At 52.1% G+C, this 22,493-nt stretch overlaps 6 protein-coding genes across 6 annotated transcripts; 3 read left to right on the top strand and 3 right to left on the bottom strand.

The window, feature by feature from the left end:
- Nucleotides 1-1,325: 1,325 nt before the first annotated feature.
- B0T23DRAFT_402646 (casein kinase I isoform delta) lies at nucleotides 1,326-2,503 on the bottom strand (the record flags this gene model as incomplete). Its single annotated transcript, XM_062838693.1, has 2 exons — nucleotides 1,326-2,399; nucleotides 2,492-2,503. The coding sequence occupies 2 exons, from the start codon at nucleotides 2,501-2,503 to the stop codon at nucleotides 1,326-1,328; spliced, it is 1,086 nt and encodes a 361-aa protein (XP_062695795.1).
- Nucleotides 2,504-4,285: 1,782 nt separating this feature from the next.
- B0T23DRAFT_374515 (uncharacterized protein) lies at nucleotides 4,286-5,247 on the bottom strand. The gene has a single exon (XM_062836851.1). It carries the CDS (start codon nucleotides 5,009-5,011, stop codon nucleotides 4,718-4,720), a length of 294 nt encoding a protein of 97 aa, XP_062695794.1. The 5' UTR covers nucleotides 5,012-5,247; the 3' UTR covers nucleotides 4,286-4,717.
- Nucleotides 5,248-15,354: 10,107 nt separating this feature from the next.
- Nucleotides 15,355-16,807, top strand: B0T23DRAFT_311611 (Pal1-domain-containing protein; the record flags this gene model as incomplete). The annotated part of the gene is made up of 3 exons (XM_062834645.1): nucleotides 15,355-15,402; nucleotides 15,519-15,939; nucleotides 15,996-16,807. 3 exons carry the CDS (start codon nucleotides 15,355-15,357, stop codon nucleotides 16,805-16,807), a joined length of 1,281 nt encoding a protein of 426 aa, XP_062695793.1.
- A 110-nt stretch (nucleotides 16,808-16,917) lies between these two features.
- Nucleotides 16,918-17,513, top strand: B0T23DRAFT_86060 (uncharacterized protein). Its single transcript, XM_062841902.1, has one exon. The coding sequence runs from the start codon at nucleotides 17,027-17,029 to the stop codon at nucleotides 17,423-17,425; it is 399 nt and encodes a 132-aa protein (XP_062695792.1). The 5' UTR covers nucleotides 16,918-17,026; the 3' UTR covers nucleotides 17,426-17,513.
- Nucleotides 17,514-17,621: 108 nt separating this feature from the next.
- Nucleotides 17,622-19,462, top strand: B0T23DRAFT_410890 (uncharacterized protein; the record flags this gene model as incomplete). The annotated part of the gene is made up of 1 exon (XM_062839420.1): nucleotides 17,622-19,462. The coding sequence occupies exon 1, from the start codon at nucleotides 17,822-17,824 to the stop codon at nucleotides 19,460-19,462; it is 1,641 nt and encodes a 546-aa protein (XP_062695791.1). The 5' UTR covers nucleotides 17,622-17,821.
- A 45-nt stretch (nucleotides 19,463-19,507) lies between these two features.
- On the bottom strand, nucleotides 19,508-22,479 carry B0T23DRAFT_374502 (N-terminal C2 in EEIG1 and EHBP1 proteins-domain-containing protein). Its single transcript, XM_062836850.1, has 3 exons — nucleotides 22,130-22,479; nucleotides 22,040-22,063; nucleotides 19,508-21,983 (listed from the first exon to the last, which is right to left on the bottom strand). Exons 1-3 carry the CDS (start codon nucleotides 22,163-22,165, stop codon nucleotides 19,869-19,871), a joined length of 2,175 nt encoding a protein of 724 aa, XP_062695790.1. The 5' UTR covers nucleotides 22,166-22,479; the 3' UTR covers nucleotides 19,508-19,868.
- Nucleotides 22,480-22,493: the final 14 nt, after the last annotated feature.

The raw sequence follows: 22,493 nt of genomic DNA, 5'->3' as shown, positions 1-22,493 counted from the left end.
TACCAGTCATATCCGTCTTGTCTCCATGATGTCAGCCAAGTCCCTGAAATATCCCAAGGTCAAAGCTCTCCCACAAAAGCAGGCGGCTGAAAGGTTTCCTTCTCTATATGCGGTGCTCCTGATATTTCGATTTGGGTACGAGGTCGTGAACGCGTAACCATCGTGTCGATATGGAGAGCCACCGCGCCAGCAGATGCATCCAGGAATCTTCAAACTGAGCTCAGAGGCTATCTCTGCTTGTCCAACCTAGAACCTCCAGCCGATCGAATTTGACAGGACCTCGCCGTGTCACTGAGCAGTGGCCGCGTTCACGGAATCTCCATCGTCTGGACAGAAACCTTGGCACATAGGCGCCATAGACCAATAACCACCCCGTGACCTGAACTCTGCTACATGATACCAAGCTAATACCAACTGACCAACGATTGATGTATATGACTTTCGCAAAAAGGTGTAACGCTTCGTCCCCTAATGCCTCCCCACAAGCGAGACCCGATGCGAGAGAAATGACACACCAAAAGGAAATCGTGCATAACAGTAAACGAAAACAAAACAATGGGAAACGGGATGCCGACTGGGAAGATGCTTATTGTTATCTCGCAACGACATGACTCGAACGAGACTTTTGCCATGAATGGCCCGTCTTGATCAAGCCGTATCTCATGACCGCTGCTGCAATTCCGACGGCATTTTGAACCTCGGCCCATAGAAAGGCCAAGGTCTCCAACTTCAGCACCCCAGAAATCCGGGATACTGGGCATGCCGTTCGTAAGGTCTGCGGTCAAATAGGAGCAAGACAGATTCGACCAAGAGTCGAACTGCACTGCCGCCATAAACCGAAGATCCGTCCGAGCCATGAATAAGGGCAGTAACTGATAGAGATGTCGAAGAACGAAGAGAAGCAATCTGTCGCAAGTAATCCGTCTGGCTGTGTAGAGGAGATGCATCGGTCGATGGTGCTGGCCAGGTACAGCCATCCGCTTCCACTCCATCCAAACGCTCGGGGGACGTTGGATGACGAGAGGCGGGTGCAGGAATCAAACCATTTGACCAATGCGCAATCTGCTACTCCAACAACCCGCCGAAGATCTTGTTCCAAGTAGATACCATGTGCGAGCAACCGCAGTCTCATTCCATAGGACGATACCTGCCGGCCACATGTCCGGAGCCAGCGCCTTGACCTTTAGCAGCCGAGCGCAGCCTATTATCGCAAACTGAACGTCAGCCATCATGTCAGCATTCTACCTCCGGCCAGCGTTATTGAGTACACCAAACTCGAAGGAAACAAGATTCCTTACTAGGAATGCTGGGCTAGGCTGGCAAACTCACATCCTGTCGCTGCCACCGACGGCACGGCTGGTCTCAGGTGTCTCGCCGGTCATGGGCTTCCTGGATCCGCTTCTCAGGGCCTGCTGAGGGTCCTTACGAGCAGCAGCCTGGGCCGCCTCCTTGGAGTCCGCAGGCTGGGGCTGGCTGGAGTTGCCAGCAGCCTGCTGGATAGCCTGGGCGTTCTTCTGGTACTTGTAGACGGTCCAGTCAAAGACGTAGTCGTACTGGAAACCCTCGCGGACGAACAGGTCACGGAAGATCTTGCGGAGATAGCTGTAATCAGGCTTGTCATCGAAGCGGAGGGAGCGAGTGTAGTTGAGGTAGATGGCAAACTCGTTGGGGAAGCCGCGGCAAAGAACCTCGGTAGGAGTGGTCATCTTCTTCTCCATGATGCGGTCGTACTTCTGCTTCTTGGTGGCAGCCTTAAGGCCCTGCCACGGGAGGGAGCCGCGGCAAAAGTAAAGCATGACGTAGCCAAGGGACTCCATGTCGTCACGGCGAGACTGCTCGACGCCGAGATGCGTGTTGATGGAGGCATAACGGGCAGTGCCAGTAAGGTTCTTGTTCTCTCTGTAAGGAATGTGGAAGTGAGTCTTGGGATCTCTGTACTTCTTGGCAAGACCAAAATCGATCACGTTGACCTGGTTGCCACGCTTGCCAATACCCATGAGGAAGTTGTCAGGCTTGATGTCGCGGTGGATGAACGACTTGGCATGGATGTACTCGATGCGGGAGATGAGCTGATCAGCAAGCAGCAAGACAGTCTTCAGAGAGAACTTGCGGTTGCAGAAGTTGAACAGATCCTCCAAGCTGGGGCCAAGAAGGTCGAGGACCATGGCGTTGTAGTCACACTCAGTGCCGAACCAGCGGACAAAGGGGATGCCGACGCCACCGGCAAGAGACTTGTAAACGCGGGCCTCATACTCTAGCTGAGGGTGCTTGGCCTTCACGCTCTCCAGCTTGATGGCAATCTCTTCACCGGAGATGATGTTGGTGCCGAGATAAATGTCGCCGAAAGAACCAGAGCCGATCTTGCGACCGATCCGGTACTTGTTACCGACGCGGAGATCCTAGCCTTCCAGTTAGCAGAATGCAACCTTTGACGTTGGCCACCAGAGGCCTAGTAGGCCGTGGTGGTTTGGAATTGACGGGATAGGCGTACCATGGTAGTCATGTTTGCGGTTAATAGGGGAGAAAGACGGATCCCAGAAGATCAGTAACTATAGCCGATAGATGTCAGTAAAAGGGCCATCAAGGTACGCATGCGTAATGATGTCGAACGCTGAGCTGTCGAGAAAGGCCGGTGTCGTCCCAGGTGTTTGGGCGGGAGTCCTTGCCCGGCTCGGTCACAATCGGTTGCTCAACTGCTCCATGAAGTGGCCTATGTGTCAATGTTGACGGCAACATTTCCAGAAACCTCTGCAGACACATCCACATCGTGCATCGCCCTGGAAGAGCTTCTGGACGGCGTGACAACACTGTCCATCAGGGCTATGGGGACACGGACGCGTTCAACGATGGCCTTGGCGACGCTGCCATCCTGGATGAGCATTGTAGTGATGCCATTCCCACCATCATGCCAAGTAGGTTGTCGAGGCTATTGAAAAGCCTATCAAATCGGTGTCGTTGACCGATGGCGACGGTGTGCATCCGGGTAAACAGCGGGCAAAGGCGGCCAGCGCGGGCAGATTGGTTGGCGGACGGACCAACAATCAGCTCACCGATACATGGCGGCAGCTGAGTGGAGCCACCACAATGCGTGCAGCAACCTCCCTCGCTCGCTGGGAACGACGACCCGTCTGACGGAGATGATGATGGAAGTTTTGACTCACTCTTCGGCGGGATGTGTTCTCCTTTTGTAGACGGTCGTCGCAGACCGAACGCTGTGCTCAAGGGTCGTCGGGACCAGGATGGCAATGAATAATCGAGAGGGGCGTGCGTGCCGAAGAAGGCTGCTTAAGTGATGTTGGAGCGTCGGGGGCGATGAAATGCAGCTCAATCTGTACGGGTATGTGTTAAAATGCAGTCGAGACGAAGCGTGCAGCGACAAGCTGATGGACGCGGGCTTGGTGTTGATGTATGGTGCAGCATGCGGGGGGGGGGGGGGAAAACAAGAGATTGTTTTGGTGGTTGGGGTAGGTTCTCTTACCGTCGTCGTCGACGCCGGGAATTTTTAGGTCGTCGGTGGTGAGACGGGGGGCGAGGGAAAGGACGATGTGAAGAGGGAAACGAGAAGGGAGGAGGAGGCAGTTTGGTGACTGGGACCGACTGGGACTTCTGGACAGCCGACCGACCTGGGGGACTGGGGACTGGCAGGATTTGAGACGGCAACGCCAAGTGCCAGCCAGGCTCGCCAGATCGACCAGGCCCAGCCAGCGCGCGCTCTTTTGGTTTGGTTCTTGGCGGCATCCAGCTGGCGAACTGACGGGAAGTGGAGGAGCTGTGATCCACCGCCGCCATCCACAGTGTCACAGTGCGGGCCAAGCAATAAGCCGGACACAGTGCCAAGGTGAGCGAGATGGCAAAAAATGACTGGAGCTCTCACTGCACCGTCGGACAGCGAGCCACCTCAGGCAAGGGCCAGGCGTCCCAGGCCTGCCAGGGCATTGGAGGGCGGAGTTTCATGTGGCTTCTGGGCGCGCCCTTTTCTCTGGCAATGTCCAACTGTCATCCAAAGATCTCCGAATGCAGGCTTGCCTCTCAAACAAACAAAATCTGCTGATTTGCAGTTCCCCAACAAGGCAAGACGCCGGCAACACCTTACGACGGCAGGATAGGACGCGGGCACTGCAGTGGACATTGTGTGGGCAAGGCAAACGTGCAGCGGTAAGGTAAGGTAACCGAAAGGCTTATACTTGATAATGCGGGCAGGACCGCACCGCACCTACCTCTTTTTTACGAAGGAAGGCATACATACACCGCGCCTCCCATATTACGCCCTGTGAGTGTGCAAGAGGTCGGAAGGCTCAGCATTTTATTAGGCAGAAACTGGACGGGGTCCAATGGCCAATCCAGTGCCAAAGTGCCTGCCTGCCTTCAGTTCGTTCTCTTGCTGTATTGAGAGTCTGTGTTGTGTCATATTGGCTTGGTTGACTTCCGGTCCCAGAATCAAATACTAATTCTGACTGGTAACCCCTTACGTCTGTTAAGCTCCGATACGCCCAAATACATTACACCTCACTGCAGCTTCATGTGTCGGGTGTACAGACACGAATACGTTAAAACAGCAACTGCGACAAATACGACATCCATATCCCATCCGATATCAGCCTCGAAGAGAATTGAACGGCACTTTGATCAAGTCAGGTGCCTTCTCTGACTACTTTAGAACACTACGCAGCACATATTCTGTGACCAATGTCCCGCTTTTCCCCCGTTCACAACTGCATCATTGTGAGGTTTCACTATGGAGACTATACGACAGACGAAATGCAGGAGCCCTCTTCCAAAAGATCAGACGAAGGGACCAAAACACAAGCAAGTTGCATCGTTCAACCATGGCGGGATTGACAGCTCGGTGTAGTGTACATAGTACATACTGGGTGCGACAGGGCTCTGTACCATAATCACACAGACAGTCGTTTGCAAAGCGATCAACATTCCCCACCCCGTGGGACAAAACCTCTGCGACTGGCGTCCCGACAGCTTGGAACATACCGAACAAAAGCGCCCTTCCTGTCATCTCCTCTCATAGCTTCCTCACAAGGCCCCAAGAGTTCCGTGCTAGATATGCAAAGAACCTACGTCAAGTGGTTGGCGGCAGCCACGGGAGAGCCTATCAAAGCGGTCATGACAAGCCATATTGTTTGACGGGCGCTTGCGCAGTACACTTAGTGCACACAGAAGCCGTCCACAGAGCCTACACCGAGAACTGTCAATATAAAATCTCAAAAACCGCTGCCGAAGATCACGGGTCCAGTGGACCTCTTGAAAAGAGCGCACTGTGTCGTATATTTGGAGGACGTTAGGCGCGGCTGAGAGGCCAAGCCCTCCATGTCAGCGTCTCACTGCTCTTGCAAGTACACTCGCTACTATCCTCGCTGCGATGACCAGCAACCTCCGTCCGAACCCCTCAGTCCATCATTCAATAGTGTGTTCTGCGAATTACCAATGGAAGACATACATTCAGAAGCGGCAGAGCATTCAGTCCTCACAGGGAAAGGGCTACACATATCCTTCCATTGCTCATATTCGGTCTGCCGTGCTAGGGGTACCTGGTCGTCTCCAAGACAGTGCCCGGAATTTCCATCCCCCTGGCCTTGCAGATACTACCGACGTGTATCTTCCAACTACACTACACGTACAAGGCGGTGTCGGAGAAAATCCTGTTCAATCAACCGGCTCTACCTGCATCTTCATAACTTGCAGTCTTGAGAAATATCAGCAGCTTAGGAACTCTCTATCTGAAGCTGTCAGAAGCTATCAAGAACCTCAGCTCAAACCTTTCCGTGGGCCGACAACGAAGTCACAGAATACACCCGAGGCATAACGGAGCCAGCCTTAGGTCCGCCGGTGGTTCGCCTCCGCTTTGCTGCCCAAAACGCGACCCAAGGGGCAGACAAGGGTGGCACTGATTTCCCGTGGCTCGATCTTTGAAAGCGGCAAACACATGCCATGATCCCTGCGCATAGCAATGCCCAGATTACCAAAGTGTTTGTATCAGACGACATGCCAGTTGGAGGGGCATTGACACTAGAACTGTTTTTTTAATAAAGAAAAAAAAAACAAAAAAAAAACTAAATATCATGAACCAGCTTCGTCAGTGTGGCTACACCGCCCTGACCGCCAACTGCAACACAGTAATCCATTACCGACCCTTACCCATGCCTGCCATGCTGTTCAAGGTTAAAATCGGTAGTGTACGGACGGAAACGGAAACGGAAACAGACAAAGGAAGAACATGCGCCCGATTCTAGAAGCACAAGGCGGCTTGTCTGCAGACAAGGTGAATGATAACACCAGTTCAAATTTCTCACCGATACCCTCTGGATCCTCATTTGTTTTGGTATGAAAAACTACTTCCCAACGGGTCGTGTGTCGGGAGATGGGCCAGAATCTCTAAAATTTCGGAGATCGCCAGTTCCAGGTTGCCCGGTTGCATTCTGGGACACATTTCCTCTCCGGGAACATACCCGACATTTAGGTAACGAAACCTGTAGAGGTTGGTTGTTGGGGGATTCACCATGACAGAGACTCCAACTTGTTCCAACGTCCCGGATCGTAACCCATCAGTCTGTCACTCCTCGTGTTGACCCAGCGAATTTGGCCAATATCCTCATCGGACCCGGACACACCTCCCGCTAATGATCCACCATAAGACTTTCAACAGACACTTCACGGAAGATCTACCGCCCCGTAGGTTGGGTTGTTGGTGAGTGTATGCATCTGTTCGGTTCCCAATCACCAACGGACAAAACGCCGTTGTGTCTCGACACCGCCGATCATTCCCCATTCCAAGCTTCCTTGCTTTCACAGAACAAATGGCGAAGAGATTCTTCACCCATCAGCTGACGGCTTTTGATACAAAACTGTCGTGGCACGCGACAAATGTGCGATTGGTCAAGAAAGTGACCTAAGACCGCCCAAACAGCAGAGCAGAATGGAAGTGAGTTACGTAGTGTCCTAGAATTAGCCAACTAAAAAGACAAATTGTGTTTAAGCTACATACCTATTGCAAGTGGGCTCGTGGGTAAGCGGTACTGTTAAACAAGACGCCATGGTTTGAGTGCGGGTAAATACTCCGGCTCCCGTACAAGACTGATATACCATGTTCTTCAGTCGTTCAAGAGTTGTGTCTCTTGTTGCCGAGATTTGGCCACCCCCGCAGATAACAAGGAGAAGAATCACCAACGGAAGAGAAAACATGGACGTCACAGAGCAGCCACTCAGGTCAATACTTGCCATCGCTGGGAGCCTAGGTATCCTCGAATCTGCTTCAATCGGGCAATTCTGATTACATACCGGCTCCTGCCAATTTCAAGCCCAGCGGCAGCCCGAGCTTTCCCACAAGAATAGGCGAAAAAACCAGTCGGAGAAAGTCGCGCATTCGTCTTTATCACTGGGTCCTAAAAGCTGAGTGAAAGCATCATCTCAGAATGTGGGCTTCATGGAATGTGTTCCTGATGTAGTATGTTACGTACACTTGGCTCTCTTGGTCCTTTTCGGACGAGTGTCTTGCTTGCAGTGGCTGGAATTATTTTGACACTTGCCTGCAATTAAATGGGCATACGCCAAGACGGCAGGTGTACCGAACGTTGGGTACCTGGATATCGACATGGAAGGTGTGTGCGGGAGGTAGCCAGGGATGACGGGTTCTTCTTTTTGACGGACGGGAAGTACCCTGGACTTGATACCTGCCTCTATACATGGAACAAAGTGTCTTATTGCTGTGCTCGTTATCTGATACTAAGCAATTCGCGTCGTATCTCTCTCTCATAAGGTGGTGGAGTAACTACTACCTTGTACAGACTGAAAGCATCAAGAATGTTGATAGCTTTATGTCTGGAATGCTATTGTCCCAAGATTCGGCCTTAACAAAAGCCCATGGACGAATACCGTCGGGGCGAGGACAAGTCAAGAAAGGCGGAGATAGTAGTGCCTACTACCTGTCCGCTTTGACGAGAGCTCTATCAAATTCTCCCCTAGGGTGACCTCATCACCCGATACTCACATCCACTTACCTACCTACCTATGTTCCGGGGACTGCGTAGGTAGTGCTCGTAAGTACCTAGGAAGTACATCTAAGCTAATTCAATCAGGATTCTGCTGCTACTACAAGCATACAATTCATCTACGTTCCCGAACATTATGTTCAAGTAACATTCCGTTGGTTGATAGGTATGGTGACCAAAGAAGTCGAGGTCAGTGTTCGAAGAGGTGAGAGCTTAGAGGTAATCTAGCTGCACACCTCTTGGGGATATTGAAAGTCATGCGGGGCCGATCCCTCGTTGCCGTGTTTCGTCAGCACATAGCAGTGTCCAGTATAGTTGAAGAGACTCCTCCTTCAACACTCATGTACATATTCTTTTCTGGTACATTTATTACACACACTCACCTTTCAGAGCCAGGCTGGTGTTCACAAGACGAATTACCCAGCTGAGGTAGATTGTTTTCATAATTAGAGGTAGATTCTGTGAAACTTCCATAGGGTCGTCGCATTTCTAAGTGATGTACCTACTCATTCGAGTTCTTCTACCGACAATAGGTAATCAGGATCCACCTTCTGTATAGTGTTATGGTGAACTCCATCCTCCCCTGCAAGAATGTCACAATGACCATTTATGGGTATAGGCCTAGACACACTCAATATGTAGATCTCCAAATGTGATTTGTATACCTCTATCTAGGGCAAAGAATGCGCGAGTGGTTATGGACTAGCCAACTGATATTAAGTAATTCTCCATATCCAGTATATCACCAGTGAGATAGCAACACATCGACATGATTAACTTGCTAGGTGAGCTGAGGTAGTGACGGTGGAAGCCCTGAGAGGTTGTTCTCAGAAGTACAGTTCTTTTTTTCTTTTCTTTTTTTTTTTTTCTTGGCTCTTTTGTGTCAAACAGAGACCAGTAAAGGTACCTACTTATGACAAGATTTATAGTAGACCTCACTCGTTTTATATCTGCTTTATCATTGTCATGCTTTGTGAGGCGTGTCTTGTTATCACAGTTTTGACTCTAGTCTTTCCGTCCATTAACTCTCCCTGCTTTTTCTCAAGGGGTAGTTGGTGAGACTGAGGCCCTCAAGTGGAAACATTCCCATTTAGCCATTGCTATTCACATTCTAGGTTCTTGGCACGAATAGCTTCACAGCGCGGACCCCATCGTGATGTAGATGATTGAGAGATTGTTGAAAAGAGGAGAGGGTGTATTCTCCGTCACTGCCTGGCGTCTTCTAACGTTAATCTAATCTTTAAAGCATGCTCTATCTGTGTGTAAATATGAGCTAGATTAAAAATTGCCGCTCGAATTCAGCATATCAATGGAGTCTCGGAACACATCGGCGAGCCTTCCTATGCCCATTTGAGACTCAACAATTACTTGGAGTTCAACGTGAACTTTTGCTAACAAGCCCAACTGTGTAGTATCCAGTCCGGTTTCTTCTTAAGTGTTGAAATGCCAGCAGTCCTTTGTTTAGTGCAAGTCCAACTGTTTAACTATGCTTGAACGCACGCAAGTTACAGTAGTGAGAACTTCTTAGACCTTCTCACTAACAACGTGTTACTGCCTGTCTGCGTTTAATGTAATATGAGCTGAGCCGCGGGCATATCAGCGTTCGAAGGGTATTTTGTGGGAGGGGGGGCTTGTCAACTACTTTCCCGAGTTTCTTCAGTCCAGCGGTTTATAACAATCCACTGTGACATTCTGTCTTGAGTCACCATCCAATGTCAGCTTACTACATCACTTGGGATAATAGCGCTGTGGTGTACGTGCTACTTTACTGTATAGCGGAACAGCCAAACTGACGCACGCTTGTATGGTAGCGAGTCGAGGACGAGGTTGATTAGACCTCCACTGGATTACTCGCAAGTCACGGTGTGAATAGAGACCACAGGAGACATCAAAATTCTCCGGTCTGTACACTTCCACTTTGTATTCCCTGAAGGCAAGATAGACAAGATAGGTAGACCCTGTGACCCCAAGCGTCTACCTTTTCCGAATTGCGCCAGCCGAGACCGAATTTGGGGAGGTCTAGACAGATGAAGACAAGGCCATAACGCTACATATATCTGAGGCCCTTACCATCAAAGCGGCTTTGATATATGAAGATGCTACCCGACAATTTCTCCTCGAGTGCAAGGGGTCTCAGAGGTGCTTGTGCGGCCGAAACCTGGGAATGTCGAGAACAATCACCCTTAGTAATTCACTTCGTGGGCGCAGATATGCCAGCGGGTTAACGTATATCAAATTGCATATAGGCACACGTTGTTAATAAAAAAAGCCCAAATATTGCCAGTTGTTGTAATTTCACCACACAGACCTGCTGGCATATTGGCGCCTGCCCAGGAAGGGAATTTGTGGGGAAGCGTGTTTGCGCGTGTCCCACGTTTCTTCGGTAGGGACGTAGAGGTAAAACCCCCAGGGCCGTATACTGCATAGTAGACGATCATGGACGCCGTTGAGTATGTCCGTATTCCGGTTTCGGGTTTGGCATCACTCAGGCTGCTGCTGTCTTCATTTCTGCAAGTCGAAGCAGAGATATGTTGAAAGAAAGCGGCGCGACCTGAGAGGTACGTGCCATGACCTAACATAGCCGTACCTGCCCGACTGCCCCTGTGCCTGGCGCCTCCCGCTGTATGCACCCCACAAGAATAACCTAAGGCCAGGAACGTGAACACTGCAATGAGCGGGGCCTTTTGCGGTACTACATTGTAAGAACTGGAAAGTGCCCCCCCAGGCCCCTTTGTGCACTATGTACGGCGGTCAATATCTTCTTACGTTAGTCCCAATTATGAGCTGGTCCGAGCTCCCAGCCACAGATACACTTGTTATCAGCCCTTTGTCGTAGCTACGTTTGCAGCCCATACGAAACCCCATGTTTTATCCGTTCATCTACCTCAGCAATGATCCTTTTCTATCATCCCTTTCTCATTTCTTTTCTTCTTCATCCATTCATTTTTCGAGGAATCGGAAGCATCCAATTGCACTTTGACCTTGCCCCAATGAATTCCCCAAACCATCCCAACTCTCCCAAAATTTGGAGAACTAGTGACGGATCCATTTGTACTGTGACGCAAACTCCCTGGCGTCCTGATTTGGCTACTGACGCTCGTGGACTCTTGTTCATTGCTTGCGATTACTTTATGGCTTCATTTCTTCGGGGAGTTCAATTGGAGTCGAGGTTCAATTAGCGTTAGAGTTCGAGAGTCACCCCCCTGCAGCTGACGGGGAACCTTCTTCTACCCAACTTTTTCCAATCAAGCCTAACGCAAACATTGACCGCCGTATCCTTGGATGTTGACCCCTTTCTTGACCGAAGATGATTCTTTGCCCCCTGTTCCCCGTTGGCGGCTGATAAGAAAGAGGCAAAAAGAGGGAAATTGTCTAGTTTGGTTCCTGCCTAACTTCTTCTCGGAGACTGTCAACTGAAATATGGGGTAGGATTGAGCGGTGCAGGGGTCCCTTTTCAAGGGCCCAAATGTATTATTTTCGCAGTGATTGCAGTGACTACGCTACGCACAGGTATCACCATTTCCTGTCCCCTGTATAGCCTCATGTCGACTCTGCTTGTCAACTCATCCTTTCCGGACTCGGTGACAAAATACTCGGCGCAGAGACTGGGGGCCGTTCGTCCTCGGTTGTTCGGATCCTAAGCAAGTTTGAGGCATCTCTAGCATTGCAGATCCAAAACCCAAAACACCATTGGTTGTTGGAACAGCCGAAGACGAACGGCCCCAGTTTCTGCGGTACTGCATGGCAGGATGGCTCTCATGCAGCGACTTCCTGTCACGGCTTGAACGGTCCTCTGCCTCAAAAATAGATACATGGGACATGAAGCTGGCCTTTTTCCAAAGGAGGGTTTGAACTTGAAACCGGGCGGGAAAGCACGCGGTGAGAGCTTCACTGGAAGCCCAAAAAAAGCAAGACAGCTGCTAATCGCTTTCCAGCTGCTTCCACATCTCCTTCACGTGGAATCGAGCAATGTGGGGAGTTATTCAAGGAGGAAGCCAGTTGGTGATTTTCGCACAGCATCACCACCGTAGGAAGGTGTTGTCTTGGGTGATACGCGCGTGTTGAAACAGCAGCTCGGACTCGGTGGGAAAGTTGCATTTCATTCGGCTCCGATGGCTGGAGTGACTGAGTGCTCCGTAAGATCTCGTCAAGATGGGGATCCCCAGTTTGGAAACACCCTAACCTTATCCACGTGAAGCCCAACTCGGTTTTATTGCTCAAGTGCTTCTTTTTCATTGCGACCGGCAGCGGTTGTGGGGCTGGCCACTCAGAGCTCGAGTTGACCATGACCGCTACCTCTAGGGATCTTGGGACCTGGGGTTCATACCGTCTCTTTCTTCCATGGAATACAACGACAACATTGAGACTGAGCACGACATTGTTCTTGCAGACGGACCGATGTCAACACGCAGATGCTACTCACGTGGCATTCATCGGACCATCTGAACGTCGTTTGGACAGACGGGCCGCCCATGTGAGAAAAGAACAGGACGGGAAAATTCAACATGACAGAAGTGCCGCCAAAAAAAGCCCATCTTGCAGCTGGGGCGTGCAGTGGTGTCGATGGCCTCCCGTCGATGGCCCGTCGATGGAACATTGATGGAGAAGCCAGGGCGAGATGGATCTTGCAGGCCAAGCGTGGAGATGATCCCAAAGGGGTATAGCCGCCCTGGCAAGAGAAGCCACCAAGGCACCTGGCATGAGAGCCGGACAACGAATCTGGAGATATGCTTCAGTTGGGCATTTAGTCTCATATTAACTGACATGAGAGATCAGCCGGTTGCCGCCGTTCAGAGCGAAGTCCGAGTTGCACAGATCGTCATTTTCTCCAAAGCTGTGCCTGTTCAAAGTGGCTTCATCTTGCTTTCTTTTTCTCTCTTCTCTTTTTTCCTCCACATCTGAAGAAGAGAAACCCATAATTCCCCGCAACAAACATCGTCACCACCCGCACCGCCGTGGTCACCTGTCGCTCTTTGCGCAAAGTGACCTGTGACCATCCGTTTCTTTATATTGCCGTGATCTGTGTACCGCGCTGGCCGCGCTCAGCTAATACCTACCTACTCGTGGTCTTGCACCAGAGGCGGTTTCTACATCACACTGCTTGTTTACTCTTTCCGTGAGATCATTTCCATCCAGAAAACAAACAGGCAAGATAAGATACATTAAAGGGTGAAGCGAGACCCTTTGGCAATTCGGTTGGGGATTGCTCATTGCGCTCCCCTCGCCCATCTCCACCGCCTCCGCCTATCAAGTAACAGCCGGCACGGGAACCCTCGTCTGCCCACCCCAGGACTTTCCAAGAGAAGTCGGTCGATTCCCGTTGCAATCTCCTTTTTCGGATCGCTCGCGGTCACTCTGCCCGCATCTGCCCGCCGAAAGACGCTGCCACTGGCACTGGACACTACTGCTGGGAAGTCAAAGTCGACCTCGCCAGCACAATCCCTTCGCTCTGGTCCTCCCTTTTTCCTCTCCTTCTGTTCGCACTCCTCCGGACTGCTTGTCACAGGACATCCACACCAAGGATCGATATTCGCACTCCCTTTGTGCTTGATCGCGTCCACGGCCTGGCACCACCCCGTATACATCCCGCCGTACACAAATACAGGACCCTCCTTGCTACACCTTACCATTACCCCCCGCGACAGCGATCGATCCTGGCCGGTCGACGAGAAAGAAGCATTCCAAACTAATTACTCTTATTTTCGCTCCCTCTCTCATTCATCCCAAACACTACCACTACTCCCCAGCCCTGCGCCGCCGGCTCCAGATACCGCTCAGCCTCGAGCCCACCAAGTCTCGCACTCCCATCGTCCGTCACCTTGCAGTGTCAGCCGACCCGAAATCAAGTCCGCTTTTCGCAACCACGCCTCAAAGAAGAAGCCGCCCGCCCGCTCGTGTCACATCACTGGGACCGATTCGGAACCCAGGGACGTCGGAAACAACAGGGAGAAAGATAGACTTTTCAGATTGAAAAGTGTCGCTAGGCCACGGCCACTTCGGCATCAGAACAGGAAGCGCGATCGAGCAAAGCAATCGATTTGGGAAGCAGTGCTTGCATATTTGTAGTGAACCATCCTTCACGGCATTTCACTTCAAGAACCTGCGCAATCGGGTTTGATCGAGTTCAAGGTCGAGCGCCAATTAAGAAACACACACCGGCTGTGGCAGCGTTGCCTTGTGTGGCAAAACACAGCCCTTCACGACTCATCATCCAGTCGGAACCCGCGGCCGTTGGCTGATTCAGGTTCCAAAGGACATCTGAGATCGACCTGTTGGCTGCCAGTTCTTTTTATACTTGGCCAGGGACAAACCATCCATCACCTCCTCCCGGCAATTCGTCCATTCTGCAAAGCCAAGTGCGCAACCCGAGCTTCTTATCTGGTATGACGCGAGCCCACGGCACGGCAACCCAGAACCGCAAGACGCTTTAAAGACGTGTATCACAGACCGCGCGTCCGCATCCCGCAGCACGCATCCGGAAGCGATACGGCACCATACGGCACCTGCTCAGATAGCTCAGACCTACTACCTACAAACCAGCGTTGGTGGCCACACAAACCGGGCAATCCAACAACCACCAGCATCAACACCAGCCGAACGACGTGCACACCTCTGCATTCCAGCAACCCTCCCCCCCCCCTTTCCCCAACCATCACAAGTTAGCCCACCATGGTCTTTTTTCAGTCGGAACAGAATGGTGAGTATCTGGTTTCCTTTTATATCTTTCCACAGAGCACCCGACCCTGGGCGATCTGCTCCCCCTTCTACCCCTTTCCCAAACACATGGCCCCCCGTTTGCATGGCTTTGTTTAGCGGCCCCCTTCAATTGCAGCAGAATAAAAACGGCCGATCCACACCCATTGGCGTGTTGTGAAGGTTGCCGCTTTTCCCACTTCCCGGTTTTTTTTTTGTCCATCTCTGTTCCATTGGGGGGTCTCGGCTGGTCTCTTGGCTGTCCTAGGCGCTACCTGGGTTATCAGTGCGCTCCGCTGTTGAGTCCGCTGTGTCATGTCGAGGAGATTGCCGTTTCATATCCCTATCACAAGCGTCACTTGCATGCATGGTGCCGCTGCCCCTAAACCCACCTTTTTCTTCCTTGATTGATGGCTTGCTGACGCTTTGGGTTTTCCCCCTGACCTGGGATTTAGATCAGCGGTCTGCTGCTGGCTTGTCGCTCAATTCAAACAATCCTTTTCGCAACCGTGACCGCGCCTCTCCCACCTCTTCAGGACCTCAAGTATCTCCATTCGACGATCCCCCTCCGAGACCTACCTCGCGGAACCCTTTCCTCGATATTGGAGCTGCCAACAGCGCTCGTCCGATTGCACAAACCAACCGATCAGTTTCCGACACAATGTCTGGCTTTGACAAGAGGTCGTCTGCCACGGCCGAGGACCTGTTTGTAGGTTGCCCCAATCCTTCCACCTGCGGCTGTAACAAGTCACAAGCAGCCCTCGTTTGCGGGGTGTCATGGAGCCAGGTTGATGTCGTACCGATTGACTGACATTTACTTTGTAGGCTTCCATCACGCTTGATGACAGACCTTCTGGCTCAAAGCCACCCCCGCCGCCGGTCGCCCGCCGACCTGTCCCTCCCCCAGTAGCCAAGTCCAGAGGACCTCCTCCCGCTCATCGCCCCTCTCGCTCTCAAGAGGAAGATGTTCGCTCCAGGAAGCCTCGTGGAAACGGAGGTAGCGGCACACTCATCGACATCGACTCTCCCCCGCAGCAGCGAAGAACAGAGAGGCGTCCGCGCAGGAACTCGGATACGTCTGTCCTCGACTTGACCGAGGATGAGAAGGAGCAGAGGGCTCGTGATGCCAGGCGGCGTGAGCGTGAGCGTGAGCGTCGCCACCGTGAAAACAAGGAGAAGAAACCCACCAACCGCAAGCTCGACATCATCGACCAGCTTGATGCCACAAGTATTTACGGAACCGGAAGTGAGTTGTCCCAATATTCGAGTCTGCTCTCCAATTTTAACAGAATTGATCAACAGTGTTCCATCACGATGGCCCATTTGATGCTCTTAACCCCCACCGAAACAAGAACGGAAGTCGACGTGCTCCTATGGAAGCCTTCCCTGAAGGCTCGTTGAACAACAGTCTGGGTGGTGCTGGACCTTTGAACCCCCGACCCGATCACGCCACATTCATGGGTCAACACGACGAGGAGGCCTATAGAGATTGGACTACCAGGGACAATGGCCTTCCGTCCAAGAATGAGCTGCCCGTCTTTGACCCCACTTCCCGCGGTAGCGCCATGCACGGCGACGAGTCCCTGGGACTTGGCACTTCGACTTTCTTGGAGGGCACACCGGCTGCGCGTACCGCGATCCAGCAACGCCAGGACGAGCTCGCTCAGGAGTTGACTACCAACGGTCTGGCACGCAAGAAGTCCCTTGCCCACCGGATACGCAACATCAACAAGAGCACCTCCCGCGAGCGAGAGTTCCAGTCCCTAGGCAGACTCAACAGCGCAGATTACGGGTACACAAGATCCCCCCCAGGCGACGGTGGTAGAACTTCTAACAGCATGAATACCCCCAACTCTGAACGCAACCCCTTCTTTTCAGAATACAGCCAGGGCAAGGGAGGAGAGGAGGGCTTTAGTGTGCGGAAGACCGACAACAACAGCCCTAGAGGCAACATGGAGCGCCGGGCTACCACGGATGCGGCCATGACCCTCGAGGAAGGACAGCAAAAGCCAACTGGCATTTTGGGCCGCATGAAGAGCTTGAAGGGCGGACGGAGGACCCGCCCGGCCCCTCCCGGCCCTGACGCTGGTCCTGTGCCCTCGCAATATGCGTAGAAACGAGGATTTGTGGGGTGAACGGCGAAATGGTGACACGAGCTCGCATCAAGACGTGAAGCGGAAATTTGCTGAGTTGTTTTACGCCAATATTTGACGTGAGGAATCGCGAAGCACGATATATGGCTCTATACACGGCCGCTGGGATGGTTCGAGCAGGACCTCCGTTCTGGGCAAGGGTTGTTTCTCGGTAGTCACATTGGAGGAATTGATTGCGGCATGCAGGAAAACTCCTGTACAAAAAAATTGCTAATGTTTTGCTTTTGGTGCGCAAATAATGGGAGGAGAGTAACAGGCGTGCTCGTTGGGACCGCCCCTCCTATGGTGCTCTTATTATCTTTCTTTTCTCTCTGTCTGTTTAGTTTTTTGTTAAAACGTCAATGGGAGTCGACGATTCCTTTTATAGGACGGTTGTTTTTTCGCGGTCGTTTTTTTTTATTTTATTTTTTTTTGCATTGTTTCCTCCTGCAGCTGCTTTCGACGAGAATCAACGCACAGTACCATACCAAGTTCACCTCGCACATGATTAAGGACATTACCTTTGGAATTCTACGGTTTACTGTCCTTGAACGAACATGGAATAGTGTTTGTTGTATGTATGTATTATTTGACATTTGAGAAAAGGAATGATGGACTGTGGTGCATCAAGAGATTTGCAATCATTGACTGATGGAGATACTTTGCCCATGTGTCGTGATAACTCGTTGCTACAGTGACGAATTGAAGTTTTTCTAATTCGTGATTCTTGAAGCAACGCAATTTGCATGTTGTCTCCAACTCATCCATTCTTTGTACGACAGATTTTGGCTTTCACTAAACAACCAAGTCCAGTCGCATAACAAACCACGTCGAAACTGCTCTACAGTACCTAATGATAACAACCCCTCACGCAGCCCAACTTTGTTTTTTTCTTTTACGACGGAACTAACTCTTACCCACACAATCACCGAAACATCACCCTTCTTCGAGCCACACCATTACCACACAGAAACTATACTCGAGTGGAATCAAGTCATGACCACCATCCCCATACCCAGCATCCGCAAAACCAGCAACCGCAACGCATCTCACCCATTGCACCTTCCTCCAACACCTTCAACGCTACATCCCCTCCCCGCCTCCCTGCTCCTCTCCCGAGATCCCAGACTCTCACGGCTGCTGACCCACGATCGCAATGACTTCTTTTCCACCGGCTGTCGCGAGCTCGACTCCCATGTTCTCCTCAACGCAGGACTCAACGGAGGAGGAGGAGGAGGAGGAGGAGGAGGAGGAGGAGGAGGATTCGAGAGGGGTTGCGTGGTCGGTCTAAGCTGTGAAGAAGAGGAGACGATTGGGTTGGCGATGGGATTGCAGGTTGTTGCGAGGATGCTGTTGTTGTCGTCGTCGTCGTCGTCGTCGTCGGGGTCAAAAGCAAAGGCGATGATCATCACAACACTTTCCACAACTTCTTTGCTTCCTCGGTTAAGATTGGCGTTGGTTAGTGAGGCTAGGGTGCTCCAAGGGAATGGCAACGCACACCACCAGGTGGATAGAGGGGTAATCAAGAGTTGGTTGGAGAGGGTGTTGGTGGCGAGGGTTTTTGATGCGGAGGGGTTGAGGGAGGTTTTGAGGGAGTTGGAGGTTGAGCAGCAGCAGACTGTTGTTAGCCATAATGACGGGAATGAGGGGAGAAGAGGAGGAGGAGGAGGAGAAAGAGGGGAGAAAAGAACGGAGAGCAAAGACGGCGGTCTACCAGACCTAATCATAATGACCAACACCTCCCACCTCCTCAACACTCTCTTCACCCGCAACAAGACCGGCAGCGACAGGTCCGCAGCGCATAACTCGGCGGTTCAGCTTTCTGATCAAATTCGTGGACTTAGTCGGAGAGGGCCGTTGGTGATGATGCTAAACTCGACTACCTCACCAACCACCTCTTCATTCTCCTCCAATACTAACTCGATATCGATGTTCGACGACGACAACAACAACAACAACAACAACAAAGGACCAAAACAACCCGACCTCAGTATCATGCGTTCAATCTTCAACCCACCACCACCACCACAACCTCTGGCATCTGTAGAGGCAGCACCGGGGTACATGGGCGGCTTAGTCGGCGGACATACTGCTGGTGCGCCTTCTGCAAGTTACAGAGGCGGGGGGTATGGAGGACGTGGAGGGGGATACGGCAGGAACCATAGTACCCATCTTGATCACCACCAAACACAAACCCAGTCAGCAGCAGCAGCAGCAGCCGCGGCATCAAGAAGAAACAAACCCTCGTACGGAATGGTCTTCTCCCAGATGCTCGATTTACATTTATTGTGCACCAAAGTGCCTAGGGGCAGGACTCGTCAAGGCGGTGCTTACGGAGGAGGCTACGGAGGTTATGGTGGGTATGTATGGGCAGTGGAGGTATTGCTGGATGAGCTTGGGGTTTATGAGGGCTTGGATGTGGTTTTGGACAAAGTTAGTAGAGAAGGAGGAGGAGAAGAAGAAGAAGAAGAAGAAAAGGAAGGGCAGAGGGAGCAACAGGAGGAAGGAAGGCGAAAGGCAGAGGGGGGAGAGGAGAAGAGGAAGGGGAAGGGGTTGACTAGAAAGAGTAGGGAGCAGAGATGGGGAGCTGTGGAGATTGAGGAGGGGAGTGGAAGGGTTGTTGATGCTTTTCGATAGATGGGGGAGTTCGGGGAGGGGGAAGTAATGGAGGGGAGTGCGGGAGGAGGTGGTTGTTGGGAATTGAAGTTATTGATACTCGCATTCTAATGGACCATGCAGGAGATTTGAGATCATCGAAAGGAGTTGCCTGTTTGATACCTGGCGTTTAGATGTACATGACAGACCCCTAAAGGATTTCTCGCTGATTTGTTACTTGCGTTTGATTTGCCATACCAATGGCGTTCAATTTGAAGCCCAAGAACCATATATTATAACAACTCCACGCTACAAAGGAAAGTAAGAAGTGAAGCTACAAAACAAAACAACACAAAAGGAACAAAATCTATCTATCCCACGAACTGGTCACACTCAAGTCCACAACCCTCCATCATCCCTCCCCTGACAAAACAACCGGCCTTACCCCCTAAGCCGGTATAGTCCAAGCAACCAAATCCTCCCTTACCTCAAACTCATCCACCTGTCTCGCTTTTTTATACCCACCATATCCGTACCCTCCTCTGCCACTCCCACTTCCCACCCCACTACCAAGCGACAAAGTCGCCAGACTAGCGCCACTGTCACTCCGATCGCGTCCCCTAAAACTATCCATTCTTCCAATATGACTTTCATAGCTTGGGTGTTTGTCTCCATCCGTGATCACAACTCCTCCCAGAGAAGCAGCGTCTTGGAATTGGTAAGGGGAGTTCAAATGGGGAGCGGGAGTGGGGCCGACGGGAGCAGCGGGGGAAAGCATCTTGCCCAGGTCGCGGAAGGCGGGGGAGAGGCCGTTGTTGAGGGAGGTATTGATTTTATTGACGGTAGAAGCGGAGGTCGCGGGGCGGTTGTTGTAACCATTGCCGTTGAGGAAATTTGGATTGTTGTGGTTGTTGAGGCTGTTGAGCAGGTTTCTGAGGTTATTGGCTTCGTCTGCCGCTCCCCGGGGGTCCCGGGTGAAACCGTAGTTGTTGATGTTATACCAGTTATCTTTGTCGGCGGCGCCTCCTTCTTGGTCGTTTTGTTGTTGCTGCTCCGTCATCATGGTTCGAATGCTCTTATCACTTGTTCCGCTGTGGTGGCGGATGTGCCGCCTTATGCGAGCCATGCTACCTGGGGTTTGGGTTCGTGAGGGGGCAGCGGTTTGTGGGCGGAGGGTATCTTTGTTGTAATTACTGTTGCCGTTGCTACCGCTGTCTTCGTCTCCAGAAGCCGAGCCGCTGGTGGGTTCATCGCGGTGCCGGGGGTGGCGGGATCGAGCGGAACTGGCGCTCGGGGTGCGGAAGGTGTTGGATCTATGTGGTCCGGGAGTTGTTGGCGCCACCGGAGTGCCACCCAGTCCTATGGAAATGGCGGCCGCGAGCTTGTCTCGCTGGTCTCGGTAGTACTGGCCCGAGGTGGAGCGGAAGTGGTGGCCGTGTCCTCCTCCGAAACTGTGCTTCTTCCGGTGTCCCGCACGTAATTCACCGTCTCGGTCCCCGAAGCTGTGAGCGTTGTTGCTGTACCCGCCGCGGCCGCGCGTGATGGGCGAAGGGGTGTTCGCTGCTGAAGACATGTCCGTTCGGAACCCATCGCCTCCAGAGAAAATATCCTCGATGCACTGGTCAGCTGTCAGCTCGCCCGGCTGGGATTCCCAGCTGGCAGCCAGCACCCGACGGTAGCAGTCCTGCAATTCAAACACGTCCCGCGACTTGTGGCTGAGACTGGGTAACTGGCCCAGTGCCAGGTCAGCCGCAGCTTGATGGTGGTTGCGGGCGAAGTTGTGGGCGTCGGCGTTGGGGTCCAGCACGTCGCCCGCCACGAGGCCAGCGATGCCACCGAAAACGGGAGCCGTCTTGAGCGGCGGGGCGATGAAGTTGCGCTCGCCTTCAACTTGGATCATGAGGATACTGATCTTGAGTGTTGAATTGATCTTGCTGTCCTGCATCAGGTAGCGGCGCACCACGCCGTCTTGGACGTCCTCTGCCGGGGTCGCCGTGGTTGTTGTGGCGAACGTCTTGGTGGTCATGGCTGTCATGGGACGTTCCTGCTCCTTTTCCTCTGCATCAGGCCGTAGATACTGGGGACTGTTAGCGTCCGCTGGTGCTGGTGTGACCGCGCTGAGTGAGCTGCGATTACGGATGTGCCCGAACCGGAAATCGACCGCTGCCGGGCCACCCGGAGATCCGAGAAACGGAATGAAGCCGGCTCCAACACCATCCCGGAGGATGGTTTCACTCTCCTCGACATACTCGGCTAGATTGAGGCGGACGACACCTAGAGTGGTTTTCTCTTCCCGGGCCGGAGCTGGGCCATTGCCGTTTACTGTGCCATTGGTGTTGAAGAGCTGCAGAACCTCAAACTCGATCGGGCATTCCGTGAGGTTGTTGTTACGATCGACAGCGATGCGGATGGGGATGACCTTTGAGTAGCTGTACTCAACTCGGTGGTTGGCAATGGGGCATTTCTGCGTCTTGCCACGGTGCTCCGAGTGAATGCTATGTGGGAAGTGCCATTTGATCAGGGACCCTCCAGAGACCAGTGGCACATTGTTCAAGTCATAGATCTGGGGCTGGAGTTAGACGACGACCTAAACCGAGGTTCACATTGAGGACGACATGCCTTGAGGTGTAGTTCGAACTTGGGCTAGAGCAAAGGTATTAGTACTGTGTGTCCCTGTAGGTCACCGGAAGGAAATGGGTCAATACGAACCTTTTTAGCCTTGCCGACTAGAGGAATGTGAACCATAATATCAGCTTAACGGGTCACGACCAATGGATAGTTTGAAGGCAGATTCAGCGTGTTCAAGGCAAGGTTGATTCCATAATGCTGGAAGTGCCGGTAGACAAGATGCAGCAACGTCATGCACAGCAGGCCGGACGTTCATAGTCAGGTAGGGTTTGGGGTGAAGGAGTGATGATAAGCTGGAGATATTGATGGAGGGGAGTGACCGCATTGAGACGAGCGGGAAACTGCGAACGAAGGTGGGTGGGTGGGATGGAATGAAGCGGAAGCCGGATGTGATGAAAGGAACAAGAGGGAGGAAGGCTAGTCATGCTTACTGAGGGCTGCCATG

The sequence above is a fragment of the Neurospora hispaniola genome (genome assembly GCF_033458365.1).
Source record: "Neurospora hispaniola strain FGSC 10403 chromosome Unknown B0T23scaffold_2, whole genome shotgun sequence".
Lineage (NCBI taxonomy): Eukaryota > Fungi > Ascomycota > Sordariomycetes > Sordariales > Sordariaceae > Neurospora > Neurospora hispaniola.
The sequence above is the reverse complement of the archived record's forward strand: the minus strand, read 5'-3'. Positions and strand labels throughout refer to the sequence as shown.